At 48.5% G+C, this 18,853-nt stretch overlaps 1 protein-coding gene across 1 annotated transcript in view; it reads right to left on the reverse strand.

Annotated features, from left to right (window-relative positions):
• DHX9 (DExH-box helicase 9) overlaps window positions 1–16,830 on the reverse strand; it is a 30,816-nt gene extending 13,986 nt beyond the window's left edge. The window contains exons 1-11 of the mRNA XM_049776414.1: window positions 16,708–16,830; window positions 13,622–13,754; window positions 10,685–10,825; window positions 8,734–8,902; window positions 7,187–7,302; window positions 6,414–6,562; window positions 3,959–4,005; window positions 1,087–1,223; window positions 765–854; window positions 511–672; window positions 307–384 (exon numbers count right to left, since the gene is read on the reverse strand). Coding sequence (XP_049632371.1) covers window positions 307–384; window positions 511–672; window positions 765–854; window positions 1,087–1,223; window positions 3,959–4,005; window positions 6,414–6,562; window positions 7,187–7,302; window positions 8,734–8,902; window positions 10,685–10,825; window positions 13,622–13,732 — 1,200 coding nt within the window. The 5' untranslated portion in view covers window positions 13,733–13,754; window positions 16,708–16,830. The remainder of the gene's footprint in view (window positions 1–306; window positions 385–510; window positions 673–764; window positions 855–1,086; window positions 1,224–3,958; window positions 4,006–6,413; window positions 6,563–7,186; window positions 7,303–8,733; window positions 8,903–10,684; window positions 10,826–13,621; window positions 13,755–16,707) is intronic.
• Between the last annotated feature and the right edge of the window lie 2,023 nt (window positions 16,831–18,853).

Below are 18,853 nucleotides of genomic sequence, written 5' to 3' on the forward strand. Positions count from 1 at the left end.
GGCTTAGAGGACCATATGGGATGCTAGGGAGTGAACCCAGGAGGTAGGCCACCTAAAAGGCAAAAGTTCTACTCGCTATGCTATTGCTCCAGTCCTAAAAAAAAAGTTGTATACCCCAAACACTTCACTTTCACTCACAAAGAATTCCAGGCTTTTAACCGAAGCACAACTATTGGTGCTAAGTAGAAATAAGCAGTTCAATGATGCCTTCAACCTTCCCTCCAGGAAGAACCATTGCTTCTTCACTGCCCTTTTCTGCCTTCCTGAAAGCCCCAAAGTGCCTTCTAGAACACACCACAGACTTACTGCCTGCAAGTCCCGATCCTGCTCCAACTGGTACATGAGCTCATTCTTGAGATCCATGCTGATTTGCTCCGGAGTAGCCTAAAAAAGGGCAAGGCCACACTCAAAAGCAGAGAATTCCATTGCCAACCAGAATACTTTTTCGTTCCACCAGGTTAAAAAAAAAAATCAAACACCCCAATCTGGCCTCAAGGAGTCAGTACTCACAAAAGCGAGGGGTCCCTCGTCAATGTTGCTGCTCGTCCACGGGTTCCAGTTGGACTGTGGTGGGGACCAAGGCACCACACCCACTTGGTTCTGGCGCTGGGCTGGCTCAAAGTGAGCCAATTTACCAAGATTGAGTGCAACAGGCGCTGAAGGATCCTCTGGCTATTAACATAAAGAGAAAAACAAAGATATTCAGACACTTCCCTGGGCCTAGATGTGACATGGAAAGGTGAGTTCTAGCGTCAGGTGCTTACCAGGGGCGGGATCTCCAGATCCAGCTCCTGAATGATGTTTTGTAGCTGGTGCTCTAGATCCTGAGAGATGTTGACTTTGTAAGGCTCCACCTACAAGACAATGTCCATGAATACCATTGGGAGTGGGGGCCTCTGAGCATAGAGGTTAACTTGGGGCCTGCACTCTTCCTATTAGTAGGCTCTCTAGTCTGCCTCACTCCTATCCAGCTAGAGTACAGCAACCCGCCAGCCCAGGCCATCAGTAGGGCTGTAAGTGGTATAGGGTCCAATCACATGCCAAACCCTCCAGCAGCTCTCTGGGCTCTGACAGCTAAAGACTCACTGTCTCTCCTTCTTTCTTCTTGGTGAGTCCAGAATAAGCTTCAATCACTTCAAGATGGTAGAGCTGTCTGACAAGTGACAGGGCACAGGACTGGGCTGCCAGCTTCTTATTTGACCCATGCTCTCGTGCAAAAATCCCTAGGAGGGTGACCAAAGGATAAACGAAATCAAGAGAATGTTAAGGTACAAAATCTGTCTGTAGGGGCCGGAGAGATAGCATGGAGGTAAGGCGTTTGCCTTTCATGCAGAAGGTCATCGGTTCGAATCCCGGCGTCCCATATGGTCCCCCGTGCCTGCCAGGAGCAATTTCTGAGCATGGAGCCAGGAGTAACCCCTGAGCACTGCCGGGTGTGACCCAAAAACCACAAAAAAAAAAAAAAAAAAAAATCTGTCTGTAAACAGTCAGGCTTGATGTTCCTTTCCATGCTATGTGCTAACCCTCCAACAATTAGTCTGTCAATTACACACTGAGCAACTTAATTACAAGCTAATTAAGAATCCAAGTCATTCCAGTGCTACATGGTCTCTTTCCCATACCTTCCCAGCAGGAAGGTTATTTCTTTTTTTTTTTTTTTTAGGAAGGTTATTTCTAACAGAGAGCAGGCTGCATTTGACCAAATGACTGTTGTCAGCTTGCTTATGTGGCATTAAACGGAAATAAGCATATCCTCAAAGAAATCATTAACAGAAAATAATCCAGCTTTAGAAAAAAAATAAAGCTGACACACACTCTCTCTCAATGGCTTCCCACAGCAGGGAACAGGATGGTTGCTGCCTCTACCCGGGTGTGTGCAGGGAGCCAGGCATGTCTTGAGGACTTGTTCCCTCGCTTCCGCCTGGACCCTGTGCGCCAGCATCTGCCCTGTCCTGGCCGCGGTTGCCTTGAGGACTTGGAGGCACGCAAGGCGCATCTTCACTGCTGCAGGTGACCTGGTGACTGAGGCTTCACGCTGCCCTCCCTCACCCCCCCTGCATGTCAAGGGCTCTCACTCCTGGGGGTTGGGGGGGAGCGTCCGGTGCCCAGTGGTCTGGCCCTAAGTGGCGAGGCAGCTCGAGGCTGAAATGGGCTCCTACCCTCTCCCTCCTCGGGGTCTGGGTTGTTTGTCCTCTGCCCACCTCCCCTCGGGGAGCGATCCCCCCCAGTAAGGGGTTTCAGGTTTTTTTTTCCTCTGCTTCTCTGGCAGCCCGGGGGGCCGTGCGAAGTTGTTCCTCCTAGCCCCCAAAACTGATGGTTGTGGTGGTTAAAAAAAAAAAAAAAAAAAAAGGGCCCGGAGAGATAGCACAGTGGTGTTTGCCTTGCAAGCAGCCTATCCAGGACCAAAGGTGGTTGGTTCAAATCCCGGTGTCCCATATGGTCCCCCGTGCCTGCCAGGAGCTATTTCTGAGCAGACAGCCATGAATAATCCCTGAGCAACGCCGGGTGTGGCCCAAAAAGCCAAAAAAAAAACAAAACAAAGAAAGTATACAGATTACCTTCTTTTTGTGCCATACACAATGGTGATCAGGGGTTGATTACTTCTGATTGTGTATTCAGGAATCACTCCTGGAGGGGCCCAGGGGACAATTACGGGATGCTGGGGATCATGCTGGCTACATGCAAGACATGTGTTCTCTCTGGACCTAGATACCTTCCTGTCTAAGTAGCCATATTATGGAAATCAATTCTTATGCTCTGATCAACAGATGGATAGAAGTCAATTAATCTTTATCCTTTTCCCTTAACATTCAATCCAGAGCAATTTATACTGTGGCCACACCTGCAATGTTCAGGGGACCATATGGTATGCCTGGGATTCAAACCCAAGGCAGTCATTATATAAAGTGTAGTATTGCTCATATGCTGTACTATCACTCTGGCCCCAAATCAACTTATTTTTAAAGTCTTAGGTTTATCTTAAATAGAAACACCAGCTGATGATTCATTTAAAGATTTGAATCGGGCCAGAGAGATAGCATGAAGGTAGGGCTTTCGCCTTGCTGAAAAGAAGGACGGTGGTTTGAATCCCAGCATCCCATATGGTCTCGAGCCTGCCAGGAGTAACCCCTGAGCAATGTGAGGTGTGACCCAAAACTCCGCCCCGCTAAAAGAACAAAGTTAAAATGTGATGCTGCCCCATCATATAGCTCTCCCTTAATCTACCTGTACTTCTCATGCAAGAGTCTAATCCCTGTATCATCAAATTTTTCTCTTGGTAAGCTTTTTCTGAGGGGGTGGGGAGGTGGTAGTGTATGGCAGCAGGACAGATGTTCACTCTCTACCTGGCTTTATCTTAAGATATATGGGGCCAGGGCCCGGAGGGCGTTTGCCTTGCAAGCAGCTGATCCAGGACCAAAGGCGGTTGGTTCGAATCCCGGTGTCCCCCGTGCCTGCCAAGAACTATTTCTGAGCAGACGGCCAGGAGTAACCCCTGAGCACCGCTGGGTGTGGCCCAAAAACCAAAAACCAAAAAAAAAAAAAAAAAGATATATGGGGCCAGAGAGATAGCACAGCATTTGCCTTGCACACAGTAGACCTGGGTTAGATCTCCAACATCCCATGTGGTCCCCTGAGGCTGCCAGGAGCAATTTCTGAGTGTAGAGCCAGGAGAAACCCCTGGGTGCCACCAGGTGTAGCCCAAAAGCCAAAATAAAAAAATTAAAATACAAACAAGATAAGACAAAAATGTTTGCCTCTGGGGGATGCCAAGTTGGCCAGCCATAGTTCCCCCTTTAAAGTATTTCTCTCGTCCTATTCTTACAAGCACATTAGATCCAATTCATATAAGCACTGTTATCCTAAAACATCCTATATGCTATCCCATGCATAAGGCTGCTGACCACCCGGTACAATTATGACACCCGTAAATCAGTATCAGGGAAGCAGTGGAACTTACTTCTGCCCAGCTGCTTGATATAAATGGTCATTTCTGCAATAAAGCTCCTGTAACAACATACAACAAGATTAGAAATTATGAAATTACTGTGGAATTATGAAATTCAGGACTCTCAAATTGGGCAGGCTTCTCAACTATTTAGGCAAATCCAAGCAAAAAACCACAATGACCATTTGTGTTCGATCCTAGACCAAACGAAATACGTAAACCTCAAGTAATATATAACATGGTACAAGATAGCGACAATCAAAGTTGATGAGCCAGTTGTTCTTGAAGAGAACAGGTAAGGGTTTCTGGAGCTGCTTTTACTTACTTTCTTATTCCAAAGGCTAAAGGAAATCCAAATAGCTAGAACATTTCCCACTTTAGTTTGAGGCAGAAAAATAGAACAAGCCTGAAACTTGTCATACTCGCAATTACCTTATGATTCCTTTGCACGGGCCATACATGCCTGGATGTTGAAAAGCTAAATATACAAAGCAGGCACACACACACACACACACAGGGACAGACAAGCATGGGCCGGGGGCACTCAGGCGGGCTTCTAGGATCTGCCTGCAGTTGGAAGTAGCCCATCAGCATTAAAAACAAAAAAAAACAAACAAAAACAACAATAAAAAAAAAACCCTAGCTAATTTATAATCAATTGTATTGATTTAAATTAGGTCCCAGCAGACTCAACACTTTGGAACCTGAAAGCTTAAAAATCGCTAGTAGATTCTCAAAAATGAATTTAGGTTGATACAAAGGCAAACTGTCCTTTCTTTGTCAACCAGGCCTCCTGGCTTTCTGACCCTTCCACTGCTCAGGCACATTCTAATCTTGCCTTTGTGCTGTGAATAGAAGGTTAGGTGAGGCTGGAGGACAAAGGAATGTTAGGCTCCTTCCTAGAACTCTGGAGAACTGACCTTCAGGCACAGCGGCTTCGGGGGTCAAAGGCCACTGGCTTTCAGGGAAACAACATCCACCCTTTCATTAATGCCACCGCTGCCAGTATGTTTCTCAGCCAGGCTTAAAGTCAGCACCCAATCTCATCCTCCTCCACCTAGGGGGAACAGCGACACCAGAAATCAGTTTACAATAGTCTCCCATGTGATTGCTTAGTTCAGCCTAAGCAGCAGCACATGTGTCTGAACACAGACCTCTGGTGTTGCTGTCTTTATGCCTTTAAAGAAAGGACATATGAGGAGCTGTGCAGCCCCACTTCCCCCACTCAGTGTCACATCCTGAATTCTTCTACAAGTCAATAATGACAATCAAGAAATAACAAGCGCCAGGCAGGACACCAGGTATTTCTTTTTGCTTTGGGGCCACACCCAGCAGAGCTCAGGGGGTTAACTCCTGGCTGTGCTTGGGGGACCACGTGGGTGCCAGGAATGGGATTGGGGTCAGCCACATGCCAAGCAAATGACTGAACCCCTGTCCGATCTCTCTGGCCCCCAGATACTTAATTTCTTAATGCCATCAAGCACTTTAGTTCAGATGGACAGATCATTTTGGAAAACTAATCAGTATCTTTGTTACAGCCTCTGGAGGACTCTACTAAGAGTCTGATCTCAGAACTGAGGATGAGAATTCAGGATGGAACGGAAATGAAGGAAGCAGAGGCAAACATGCTCCAAGCAGCCTTTAGACCACCAGGCCAAACTGTGGTTCTTATTCATTGGCTTTTGGGTTGCTGAATGCAGAACCCAAGGAGGATTGGTTTTTTGATTTCCAATTATTTTTTCATGTGTTTTGAAGAATTGATTTCATGTTTATTGAAGGGCATCAAATTAAATCATTCCAATTTTCATCATTTAACCTGCCCTCCCTCTTCCAGTGGAAACACGGTGCCCCCCGGAAGAGTCTAATCCGTTTGAGCCAGTCCTGGGAGTAATAATTACTACACCCTGGAACGCTCTCAGGAGAACAGCAAGCAGGCTGAGAAACATACTGTCACTCTGACCCCTCTGCAACCGCAGAGATGGAACCAAACTAACGGTGGCCACACGCCCAAGCCAAGAGTCAGGCCAGCACGAGCTGGACAGAGCCCTCTGAACCTGCACAGACACACGGCTCTCCGGCCAGGCCACCAATCTACCACCGCACCACATCACCACAGGAAACCGCACTGCCTGCTACACCACAGAACACACCCGCCACTGCTGCTGGTTTGCCAGGCGAGCAGACAAACCAGCACTCGTGGCTCGGACTTGGATCTCTCCGATTCCTGCCAGGACCATGCAGGTCTCATGACACAGCAGGCCCAGCAGCTCTGGGCAGACGTTCTGGCACAGTTCAACTCGCGCCCAGGAAGGCAACCACGACAAATCACACGGCCAAAATCAAGTAATTTCTCATCTGCCACCGAGTCACAGCTAAGCCACCAAGAGAACCAGCTACCAGACAAAAAGGAAGCGAAGGGTCCACAAAGGCGCCGAGCAGGCCATGAGGGAGTGTGAAGCACGCAAACCTGTTGTGATCAGGGCCCACTTGGGTGTACTTATATTCTCCCTGGATCTTCTCTTTCTGAAAATACTGGTTCAGACGAGCCTTCGCATTTTCCAAGGTCCAGTTTCCATGAAGTCCAGCATTTAAGTCCACTTCTTCAGATTCCAGAGTCTGTTGAATCAATGATAATGAAATGAGACCAAGAAAAGTTCTGTTCTTTCCTGCATATTGGTAGTACAGGAACAAGACCATGCTGTTTATAAGTTTCTAGGCAAAACTGAGCTGGCATGCTTGCCACTGTTTTTTTTGTTTTGTTTTTTTTTTTTTTTTGGTTTTTGGGCCACACCCGTTTGACGCTCAGGGGTTACTCCTGGCTATGAGCTCAGAAATCGCCCCTGGCTTGGGGAGACCATATGGGACGCCGGGGGATCAAACCGTGGTCCGTCCTAAGCTAGCGCTTGCAAGGCAGACACCTTACCTCTAGCGCCACCTTCCCGGCCCCAACTTGCCACTGTTTTAAAGAAATCATGGAGCACACATCATGACCCTGGCGCTTTCAGACGCACAAGCCACACTGGTCTTCTTCCCTTCCAGCACCCCAATTTGTGTGAATTACACAGGTCAGCCCCATTTACCAAGAAGCTAAGTTTAACACAATGGAAGTATTCCTGAGCGACCATTAGTGATTGCCTGGCACCTGTTTTAATGCTCCAATTGTGCCAGAAACTATGGCCCACCTGAGCCCTAAAACAACACATGCCCAGGACAAGCACGAGGGGGGGGGGAGATGCTCACCGCTTGGACTTCCTGTTCTTCCTTTTTTGAGTAGTAATCCTTCATGTTGGTAGGAGACCTGTCCCAGGGAGGCACAGGAGGACCATAGCCAGAGGACCCTGCTGCAGAATTGTTTTCTGTGTGAAAAAAAAAAAAATGACATTCTCAGGATAATCAGAAGTATGACGTGAAAGCACAAGCACACTCATCACTGGATCAGGCCGAGCACTTTGACATCTAGGCAGCAATTCCTGGATAAGGGGCCGTGACTCCAACACTGGGGGCAAGTGCCAGCAATGAGCCCAGGGCACTGCTTCTTGGCTAACCAAGGTACTGGCAACAGTCACAGGGAGCTACTGAGAAAGGCCAGGAAAGGAAGACTCGATGCCAAGGACTCAGTGGAAAGAGCACTACATGAGGATACTCTCAGCTGCGGTAGATCATTCTTCTCTTTTCATCAACACTGGGTTCCATGGTCAATACAGGCCTAGCTTGTGGACACAGCATACCCAAATGCTGGTTATGAAGACCACAGGGGAACCTGGACCCAAGAGGTAAAGTCTCTTCCACAGTGGAAGTTATGTTGGAAGACCAATTCTAAAGCCCTTTTATCCTAAGTTCCGGCCTGTGCCAGTATCTACATCAAGGGGAGTCTTGCGAAGCTAAGGAAACAGCATTTCTCAGACAGGGAACTATCTGAGATTGTACACGCACAAAGGCTCCCTGTTCCCTGTGGCTCATTCTTTTTTGTTTCTTGGGTCACACCCGGCAGCACTCAGGGCCACATGGGATACCGGGATTCAAATCACTGTCCTTCTGCATGCAAGGCAAATGCCTTACCTCCATGCTATCTCCCCCCATTCTTTTTTTTTTTTTTGGTTTTTGGGTCAGCGCTCAGGAATTACTCCTGGCAGGCACGGGGACCATATGGGATGCCGGGATTTGAACCATTGTCCTTCTGCGTGCAAGACAAATGCCTTACCTCCATGCTATTCCCCCCCCCCCAGTGGCTCATTCTTGAGCCTAGCAGTTGTAGTGTACCCAAAACCCACCCATTTCTGGGAGGGGTCTTGGGAACCGGATAGTAGGTGTAACCCTACCTGCAAGACCCGGCCCATTCCTGGGAGGTTCCTGGGAGGGGTCTTGGAAAGAATAGATAAACCTCTGAGCCAGGGGATTGGCCCTGAAGATGGCTGAAGTGAGTTAAGACGCAGGGCTAGCCTAGAATGGCTGAATGCTTGAAAGGTTATGAGTAGGCCACACACATGTGGTGAACAGGGCATGAATAAAGTTGTTGCTTCCTGACGCCTGCCTGTGAGTGAGTGATTACGCCGATTACCTGGGCCTGAAACCTGCCGGCTAAATGGGGTTGCAGAGCCATGTGGCCTGGGGTGGCAAAAAGAAATCCATCGCCATCCAGCCCCATCGTTAATTATTTCATGCTACCGGCTAAATGGGGTTGCAAAGCCATGTGGCCTGGGTTGGCAGAAAGAAATCCATCGCCATCCACCGCCATCCAGCCCCATCGTTAATTATTTCATGCTACAGCAGTGACATGACAGCCTTACCTGCCTGGAGAGCCAGGTGTGGTGGGAGAGGGCCTCCCATGGGCGGTGGAGCACTCCCTGCAGCTGGGGTGGCAGTAGTGGTGGCAGCAGCAGTAGCAGCACCAGCAGTAGCAGCAGCATTGCCAGTGGAGTCTGGTGAATCAGTGAGCACAGGTGGCGGTGGGGCTATCTGTGAGACAAAGGCAAAGAGCAGAGTCAGTATTTTCTCTGCACTAGAAGCAGCACCACTTGGGTACTTAAGGAACATATCCCATCCCATTTCCCCCAAATACTGGCATCGTTTTCAGTGATCCTGGAAAGTCCCATTTCAGACAGAAAACTTTGTATATGGCAAGATGCAGAGATCATCAAATGCGGGAGTCTTATCTGCTGAAATCATGTCTATGTTGTAGCAGGGAGGGTGAGACTATATCCCCATGGAGCATTGTCTGGCATCCAAAACTATATCCAAACAGCTATGACTCTTGAGTGGTCTAGTGAGAGGTTTTAGCAGGGGAAAAATAACTTAAGGGGCATTCAGAAAAAGACAAAGGAGTTGGTTAGAAAAGATGGAGTAAGCAGAGTCTGTGGAGGATAAAGGATATGAAAGCCAGATGGGTGCTGCTCAAAGTTCTCAATTTAAACGGTTGAGAGCACACGAAGTATCAGGCTTAAAGCATAGGGCTGGACTGGGGCAAACAAAGATAGTACAGTGGGAGGGTGCCTGCTTTGCACATAGCTGACCTGGATGTGAGCCCCAGTACCTACCAGGAGTGATCCCTGAGCACTACCATGTGACCCAAAAGCAGAAACTACAAAATCTAGTTAGACAATGAATAGCCAGTTAAAGGGGTTGAGGGGCCAGAGAGATAGCATGGAGGTAAGGCGTTTGCCTTTCATGCAGAAAGTCATGGTTCAAATCCCTGCGTCCTACATGGTCCCCTGAGCCTGCCAGGAGCGATTTCTGAGCATGGAGCCAGTAGTAACCCCCGAGCACTGCCGGGTGTGACCCAAAAACCACACACACACACACAAAAAAAAGCCCGATCAGGATAAATACCAAGAAAATTGTTGACTTCCATTTACTGTATTTTCCGACATATAAGATGACTTTTGAAACGAGGAAAGAAAAAAAAAAGTCAACCGAAAATCGGGGTCGTCTTATACGCCGAGGATATCCTGAGAAAAGTTTTGATATGCCGCTAAACCAAAACTGTCCGGATACTGCCACGAAAAAGCAGGCTTTTTATGCATGCAAATTATACAATGTTCTGTACCCGAATCTATACTGTAAAAAGCCTGCTCAGATTGACCAGAGTCAGAGAGGAAGTCTAAATAAAAGCCAGAAAATACGGTAATTCGTCACATCATGGTCAAAAACAAAACGAAACCCAAAATGAATCTAGATGAGAAAAAGACCACACATCTAAATAGGAAAAAAGATAGACAGCACAGCGGCGTTTGCCTCGCAAGCAGCCGATCCAGGACCAAAGGTGGTTGGTTCGAATCCCGGTGTCCCATATGGTCCCCCGTGCCTGCCAGGAGCTATGTCTGAGCAGACAGCCAGGAGTAACCCCTGAGCACTGCCAGGGTGTGACCAAAAAAAAAAAAAAAAAAAAGATTAAAGTGCTTAAAAGTCAAGGAAAATGGTCCCCACTATTCCCTGGATGGAAATATTTTCAAGAATGAAGGTAAAAGCAAAACATCTATACACAGAGAATGAGAAAAACTGCTATCATAGAAGACATTCCAGGTAATGTTGGCTTAATACAGAACATGGGCTAAAGGGAGTACAGTATAGGAGGGAGGGCATTTGCCTTGCAGATGTGATTTGATTCCTGGCACTTCTTGCTGCCCTGAGAACCACTGGCTGTGCCCCCAAAACAAAATACAAGACTACCATCCTGGGTCTCCATAAGCACAGGAGTAGTCTGACTCTTTATTTATCGAGTGTGTGGCTAGAAGCACTTACCCCAACAGCCGGGACTTCTTCACTCTTCACTTCATTAACTCGCACCAGATAGTTGACAAAGTCTCTGGCAGCATTGCTCTGTGCATCCTTTTTATTGGTGGAATTGCCCATGCCTGTGTAATTAAATCCTTCCACTCGGACCTTGTATCAGTCAAGAAAAAGAACGTACAAAAAGATTAATTTGGGCAATACCAAGATTAAAAAAATTTCCAATTCAACAGTCCATTAAGAGATGTGAGTTTAGAGGCTGGCGAGGTGGCGCTAGAGGTAAGGTGTCTGCCTTGCAAGCACTAGCCAAGGAAGGACCGCGGTTCGATCCCCCGGTTCCCATATGGTCCCCCCAAGCCAGGGGCAATTCCTGAGCACTTAGCCAGGAGTAATAATCCCTGAGCGTCAAACGAATGTGGCCCGAAAAACCAAAGAGAGAGAGAGATAGAGAGAGAGAGAGATGTGAATTTAATGGGTAGGGATCCAGTATGAGTTAGCCCCAAACTATTATTTGTAGGACTCTATCTCTTCCTGTATAACAAAATTGGTCTATCAAAGACTGATATTTGGACCAGGGAGGTAGCTCAGGGATCAACTCCAAAGCTACATTCACCTCCTCAATCCTCCCAATCCAATTTTGTATGTCTCGAAGAACTAACTCTCCACTTGTATGCAGTACTTTTTTTTGGGGGGGTCACACCCATCAGCATTCAGGGGACCATATGGGATGCCAGGAATTGAACCCAGGGGATGGCTGCATGCAAGGCAAATGCCCTACTGCTGTACTATATTCTGGGCACTGTATTCAGCACTTTCTATAGGAGCTATTAATACTGGATGACAGCTGATGCAACTTTTCAAACCTGTACTAACATTGTGAAGCCGAGTAAGATACATGTTCTAATTAGAAAAGCTGACCTGGGCCCGGAGAGATAGCACAGCGGCATTTGCCTTGTAAGCAGCCGATCCAGGACCAAAGGCGGTTGGTTCGAATCCCGGTGTCCCATATGGTCCCCCGTGCCTGCCAGGAGCTATGTCTGAGCAGACAGCCAGGAGTAACCCCTGAGCACCGCCGGGTGTGGCCCAAAAGAAAAAAAAAAAAAAAAAAGAAAAGTTGACCTACCAGACTATCAAAAGTGTAGGGTTTTGAGTTCTGAACCAGGGAAGCCATTTAAAAAGGACCACATTTAAGGCTTCTTTCTCAAACCTAAGTTTCCATTAACACTGTCCCAGCAACCTGGCCATACCAGGTGCTTATCTGGAAAGGACACAAGGGAGCGATAGGTACTCTAGATAGCATCCAACCATTTTAAAGATAATCAGAATCTAGAATCCCCCCTCCCTATATAAAAAATCTTGTAACCTTGGGCACGGTTGGAAGAAGACCATGGATCCTGGGCCCGGAGAGATAGCACAGCGGTTGTTTGCCTTGCAAGCAGCCGATCCAGGACCAAAGGTGGTTGGTTCGAATCCCGGTGTCCCATATGGTCCTCCGTGCCTGCCAGGAGCTATTTCTGAGCAGACAGCCAGCAGTAACCCCTGAGTACCGCTGGGTGTGGCCCAAAAACCAAAAAAAAAAAAAAGACTATGGATCCTAACAAAAAGTAATGTTCAGTTGAAAATAATCCATAACAAGGGTCTGCAGTGATAGTGCAGTGGTAGGGCATCTGCCTTGCAGGTGGCTTACCAGGATGGACCTGGGTTTGATTCCCAGCATCCCATATGGTCTCCCAAGCCAGGACTGATTTCTGAATGCATAGTATCACTGGGTGTGGACAAAAAAACCAAAAAAGAAAATAATTTCACAAGTAAATGGAGTAGCACAATAAATATTCTAGGGGCGGGAAAGATAGCATAGCGGTAGGACATTTGCCTTGCAAGCAGCCAAGAGAGATGGTGGTTCAAATCCCGTGCCTGCACTCAATAGGAGTGCGCCAGGTGTGACCCCACCCCCAAGAATATCCTAGGGCAGGGGTCTTCAAACTGTGGCCCACAGAGGAGTCTGAGTGAGCGCTGTTTGGTTGCCAATATACCTGCCAGCATATACACTCAATGTATATCCAAATATCAGGAACCATGCACTCAAAATGGTAACCATCTCTGGTAGCACTTATGCCTGTGAACAGACTTTTTCAAGAATGAAACATCTGAAATCTCCAACCAGATCAAGATTAACTGATGCCCACTTGCATCACTTGTTACAGCTGGCAGTGACAAATATGGAACCAGACATTGACCATCTCATTAGCCAAAAGCAGGCCCACAGATCCCATTGAAATACTGGTGCGTGATCTGTTTATTTATAAATGGTTTTCATTTTATTTATATAAGATATGTGCAGTGTGAGTAGGAATTAGTAGCTCATATAGTCCGGCCCTCCATCTCTCTAAGGGACCGTAATTCGGCCCCCACTTTAAAAAGTTTGAAGACCCCTGTCCTAGGGCCAAAACCATAGTCCAGGTGCACTCGCCTTGCATGCAGGACCCCCAGCACCTCCAGATGTGACTAGATTGAGGCAAGTACCTGTCACACATACATGAACACTTGGGCCAGTGTGCTAAAGAGAGGGGGGAAAACTGTCTCATGCGACATCCAGTCCTCTGGGCCAGAAAGCTGATGGGGCTGGCTATCATGCAAGTACTAGGGGCTAGAGCTAGGCCCAGGGGTGACTAAACATGAAACAAACCAACTCGGGGCCGGGGAGATAGCATGGAAGTTGGGCGTTTGCCTTGCACGAAGGACAGTGGTTCGAATCCTGGCACTCCAATGGTCCCCCTGAGACTGCCAGGAGCGATTTCTGAGTATTGAGCCAGGAGTAACCTGAGTGTTGCCGGGTGTGACCCGCCCAACAAACAAACAACACAACCCCCTCCACAAAGCCCAAATTTTGTTCTTTTCACACCAGAAGACACTCCATAAACACATCATTGTAAATTATACTTTCAGTACCTCGCACATGAATTTCTGCCTGTTCTTGTTCCCAACAGCTCGAATCTCATAAGCTGGAGTCATCTTCCTTTTGCCACACCAGGCATACAGAAAATTTTTAATGTCACCCATGATTCAAGTGTCCTCTTCAGACCTGGGGGGAAAAGGGGTTATAAGGAGCATCATTGTAAGAGCAAAAAAGCTAGAAATTGGGACTGGAGTGGTGGCGCAAGTGGTAGGACGTTTGCCTTGCAAGTAGCAGGCCGCAGTTCAATCCCCCAGTATCCCATATGGTCCCCAAGCCAGGAACAATTTCTGAACGCATAGCCAGGAGTAACCCCTTAGTGTCACCTGGTATGGCCCAAAAAAACCAAAACCAAAAGATAAAAATTAACAAAAAAGGGTAAACTACTGAAAACCAAGATTAAGAGCACTATATCATGCTTATATTTAAAATGATATCCAACACTGTAACATTAAAGTATATGGGATGCTCTAAGAAAAACCAGGCGCCAAACTCCAATTATTTGACATGAACTAGCATAAAAGATATATAAAGATCAAGGTAAGAATCCTGGAAAGAAATAACCAGGTGACTGGAGCCGGAGAAATAGCATGGAGGTAAGGCGTTTGCCTTTCAAGCAGAAGGTCAGTGGTTCGAATCCTGGCATCCCATACAGTCACCCGTGCCTGCCAGGAGCGATTTCTGAGCATAGAGCCAGGAGCAACCCCTGAGCGCTGCTGGTTGTGACCCCACCCCCAAAAAAAACAGGTGATTGACTTTTTCTTAAAATTAAAGAGATGGTAGGGGGCCAGAGAGATAGCACAGCAGTACAGCATTTGCCTTGCATGCGGCCAACTCAGCACAGATCTGGTTCAATCCCAGCATCCCTTATGGTCGCCAGGAGCGATTTTTGAGTGCAGCCAGGTGTGGTCCAAAAACCAAAATAAAATAAAAATAAAGAGGTGGGGGCTGGGTAGTACAGTGGGGAGGGTGCCTTGCACACAGCCCACCTGGAGTCTGATATGGTCAAGCACTCTCAACCAGGAATGAGCCCTGAACATGCTGAGTGTGGCCTAAAAAGAAAATCAAAGGAAGAGAAAGAGGGTGAAGCTCTCCTTGACAGAAAGAATCTTGGGTTTTAAATCCTTTAACTGTCAAAATGGCAAATATTTTGTGGTAAATACCATATTTTAAAATTCAGATTAAGAATGTTTCAATTAAGGGCTGGGATTCCAGCCCAGCACCAGAAAGCATTTTTAAAGCCACCTACTATGGAGATATCTAAAAACAAATTTAAGTATTAAATGGTTTGCAACACTGTGTTGTATTCCAACAGTTCAGATTTAAGTATAAACCCACCCAGGACCACCAGGGGACCCTTTTCTTCACTGCGGTGTCTTATCTGGATCAGATCAACCACTTTCAAGCTACTCACAGAGTTTGTTAAAGCCTAGGACCAGGGATTATAACAAAGCTGATTACAAAGTTGAAGTGAAGGAAGGTGCCCGCCCTGAATAATTAATTCAAAAGCAAGCCCTTAGGGATATGATCAAATTCCTTCCTCCTAGTGAGTCTCATCTAAGGTTCAAATAATTCTCTTATCAGTCAGATGCTAATATCCAAATATGCCTTTTTTCTTAGCCCCTTCCCCCCAATCATCTATCCAGTCAGTAGGAACAACACACCCTTTGAACTAAGCCTTGAGCACCATTTGGTGTAACCCCTACCCATTTTTCTCTTTAGGGTACAAAACTAGCCCAAAAGGTTTCCCATGCAGGTCAGGGGCGGGCGACTCTCTCCCAGGTACATACAGTATGCTCCAAGCCCCCCAAAACAATCTAAAGCACAGGGCCTGGGGCACTAGGTGGAGAGCTAGCAGTGGTAGGGCGTTTGCAGATCCAGGACAGGTAGAATCCCAGCATCCCAAGTGGTCCCCAGATTCTGCCAGGAGCGATTCCTGAACCGAGTAACCCCTGAACGCCACTGGCTGAGACCCAAAAACCATAAAACAGTAACAAAAAGGGGACACAGGGCCTGGGCCGGAATGAAAACTCAGCAGTAGGGCGTTTGCCTTGCACGTGGGCAACCGGGGATGACATGCAGGCTATTTTCGTCCTATTTATTGCCAATAAAAATCTCTGATTGGTGCATCTTTTTGGTATTCTTGTCAAGCCAGGGCATCAAGACGTCTCCCCCTAGGGGCCCGACAGAGAAACGAAGCAGGAAGGAAGGGCGCCAGTTCTGCACGTGGCCGACTAGGGTTCAATCGCGCGGGGAGCCTCCAAACGGAAAACCTGACCCGAGAACAGCGAGGTGGGGGTATTGAATACGCTCGGGCGGAGAAGCCTTGGGTTCTGATCAAATAAATTATAAACTGCACAATTTGGGGCACAAGAGCCCCAAATTTCGGGGAGGGGAGTAAGGAAGACTCCTTAAGGACCCATTAAAATTCCATTGCCCCCCCACCTTGAGATACCCCCAAAACTAGTCCACCACACCCGTGTCCTTCTCCCCCCCCCACTTCGTTCAGTTTGCAGCTGGGCCTCCTTTTCCTTTCGGTTTCAGGGCTCCACATCCAACCCACCCGCCCCCCAAAAAAAAACCCCACCCGTCATCGTTCGTTACCCAACTAGCTCCCCTCCACCAGGCTGCAACGGGGCACGATTCGGTAACTCCTAAGGGCCGCCGCCTTCCTATTGTCCGCGGGGTCGGGCCAGGCTCGAGCGCGGCCCCCCCCCTCCGAACCGCCAAGCGCATGCGCAGACCCGATCAGAGCGCGCCCCCCGCGCTCCGAAACGCTCCGCGCATGCGCAGAGCGGGCCGGTGACGTCACGGCCGCCCCGAACCCGCTCGTCCGGCGGCTCCCGAGTCCCGTTAGGCGCGGGTTGGGGGGGGGGGACTAGCCGGGCTGAAAGGGGGAGCGACCTCGGAAAGGCCTTCAGAGCGGGAGGGCTGTGGGAAAGCCAGAGAGCGGGGCGCGGGGGGCAGCGCGCCCAACCCCCACTCGCGTCGCCCCTCCCCCACCCCACGGCAGGGTCGCGGGGCATCCCCTCCCCGAAGAGCCCAAAACGGCGTCATCGACACCCCTCGTTGCTTTACCAACCTCGGCTTCTCGATATCCGAAAGCGCGGCTTGCGATAAACGGCCCGCGGCGACGGCCTTCCTCACAGACTGACGAGAGGCAGACGCAGCGCGTCTCGCATGGAGGCGGCAGCGGCAGTAAAATGGCGCCGGGGGCGTGGCCTGTCGTGGCGCATGCGCACCGGGCGGGGCCTCTCCCGCGCGCGCGCCCCCGGGGAAGGGGTGGGGCCACGGCGCCCGCGGCGTCTCCTGTTGCCTAGGAGCCGGGTTGAGGCCTGCAGCGCCGCTGTAGTAGTCCCAGCCTGGGCCTTGATTGAATCAATGGGAGGGATTTGGGCGTCTTGTCTGAAAGGCTCCTGGAGGGAAATTCTGGCCTTGGCGGTGTAATATGTATATCCCCCAAATCCGAGATTCAAGGAAACACAAAATTTGCGCCGTAGAGATAGTACCAGGTTTTTTTTTTGTCTTGCACATAGTGACCAGGATTTGATCCCATAAGAATCCCTCAGATTGTAATTTTTTTTTTTTTTTTTTTTTTTTTTTTTTGGTTTTTGGGCCACACCGGGCGTTGCTCAGGGTTACTCCTGGCTCAGAAATAGCTCCTGGCAGGCACAGGGGACCATATGGGACACCGGGATTCGAACCAACCACCTTAGGTCCTGGATCGGCTGCTTGCAAGGCAAACACCGCTGTGCTATCTCTCCGGGCCCAGATTGTAATTTTTTAATTTTTATTTACTTTTTGGTTTTGGGGACACAGGCGTTCAGGGATTCCTCCTGGCTCTCTGCTCAGAAATCGCCCCCTGGGCCGGGCGGTGGCGCTGGAGGTAAGGTGCCTGCCTTGCCTGCGCTAACCTAGGACGGACCGCGGTTCGATCCCCCGGTGCCCCATATGGTCCCCCAAGAAGCCAGGAGCAACTTCTGAGCGCATAGCCAGGAGTAACCCCTGAGCGTCACAGGGTGTGGCCCAAAAACCAAAAAAAAAAAAAAAAAAAAAAGAAATCGCCCCTGACAGGCTCGGAGGGCCATATGGGATGCCTGGAATCGAACACAGGTCCGTTCTGGGTCAGCCACATTGCAAGGCAAATGCCCAACCGCTGTGCTAGCTCTCCGGCCCCTGTAGTTCAGTTTTTAATTCAACCCTTACTCCTTGAATTAGAGAGAGCTATAAGAAAATAGAGAACTTTCTTTGGGATGTTTCTGTGCTACAATGTAGTTCAGGGAACTAATCCTGGGGATTAAACCTGGGCTTTCACATGCAAGGCACAGGCACACACACCCATTTCTTTCTTTGTTAGTTTTTGGACCACACCCGGTGGCACTCAGGGATTACTCCTGGCTCTGTGCACAGAAATCGCTCCTGGCAGGTACGGGGTGGGGGAGTGGGACCATATGGGATTCCAGGATTCGAACCACCCTTGGTCCACTGCTTGCAAGGCAAACTCTCTACCGCTCTGCTATCTCTCCGGCGTGCCATTTTTGATCAAAGAAGACTAGAGACATAGAAATGATTCCTCTTGGCCTGGAGAGATGGTGCAGGGTTAAGGCACCACAAATGCTCCCCTGAGTAGAACCTAGAGTAGACTCCCTTGAATACATGGTCCCACTAAAATAAGAATAGTAATCATAACCACTTATTTTTACATTATTATTTTGTCTTTTCCTTCCCTTTTGTGGTTACAGAGCCTGGTTTCACACACTTAATTGTGATGTTACAGTCCAGCTGGAGAGAAGTATGCCATTCTACCTGGGAGTGGGGGGTTGCAATAGGGCTGAAGGGGACCCAGAGTTTGCAAAGCTCCACATTTGTGGCACTGAGGAGCATAGGTGGCATCGTGGGATGGCACCAGGGATCAATCTGTGAGAAGGTAGCCCTCACTGCTCATTTCCAGGCTCTGCTCAACAACATCCACACACACACACACACACACACACACACACACACACACTTTTTTCACATACAAGAGAAACTAAGTAAAACTGTTGAGAATCCGAATTTTTTTCCTCTGCCTCCTAGGAGCATTCAGGTAGGATAATTGACAAGTGGGGCAGACCAAGTGCCAGAAAGCCCGGCCCTAGACTTGTTAATGGAGGGAACTCAACTAGCCAGGAATTCCTCACAGAGAAGACAGCCCTTCTCCCAGGGATATCTATTACCAAAAGGAAAGG

This window comes from Suncus etruscus, chromosome 7, assembly GCF_024139225.1.
Source record: "Suncus etruscus isolate mSunEtr1 chromosome 7, mSunEtr1.pri.cur, whole genome shotgun sequence".
In the NCBI taxonomy this organism is placed as follows: domain Eukaryota; kingdom Metazoa; phylum Chordata; class Mammalia; order Eulipotyphla; family Soricidae; genus Suncus; species Suncus etruscus.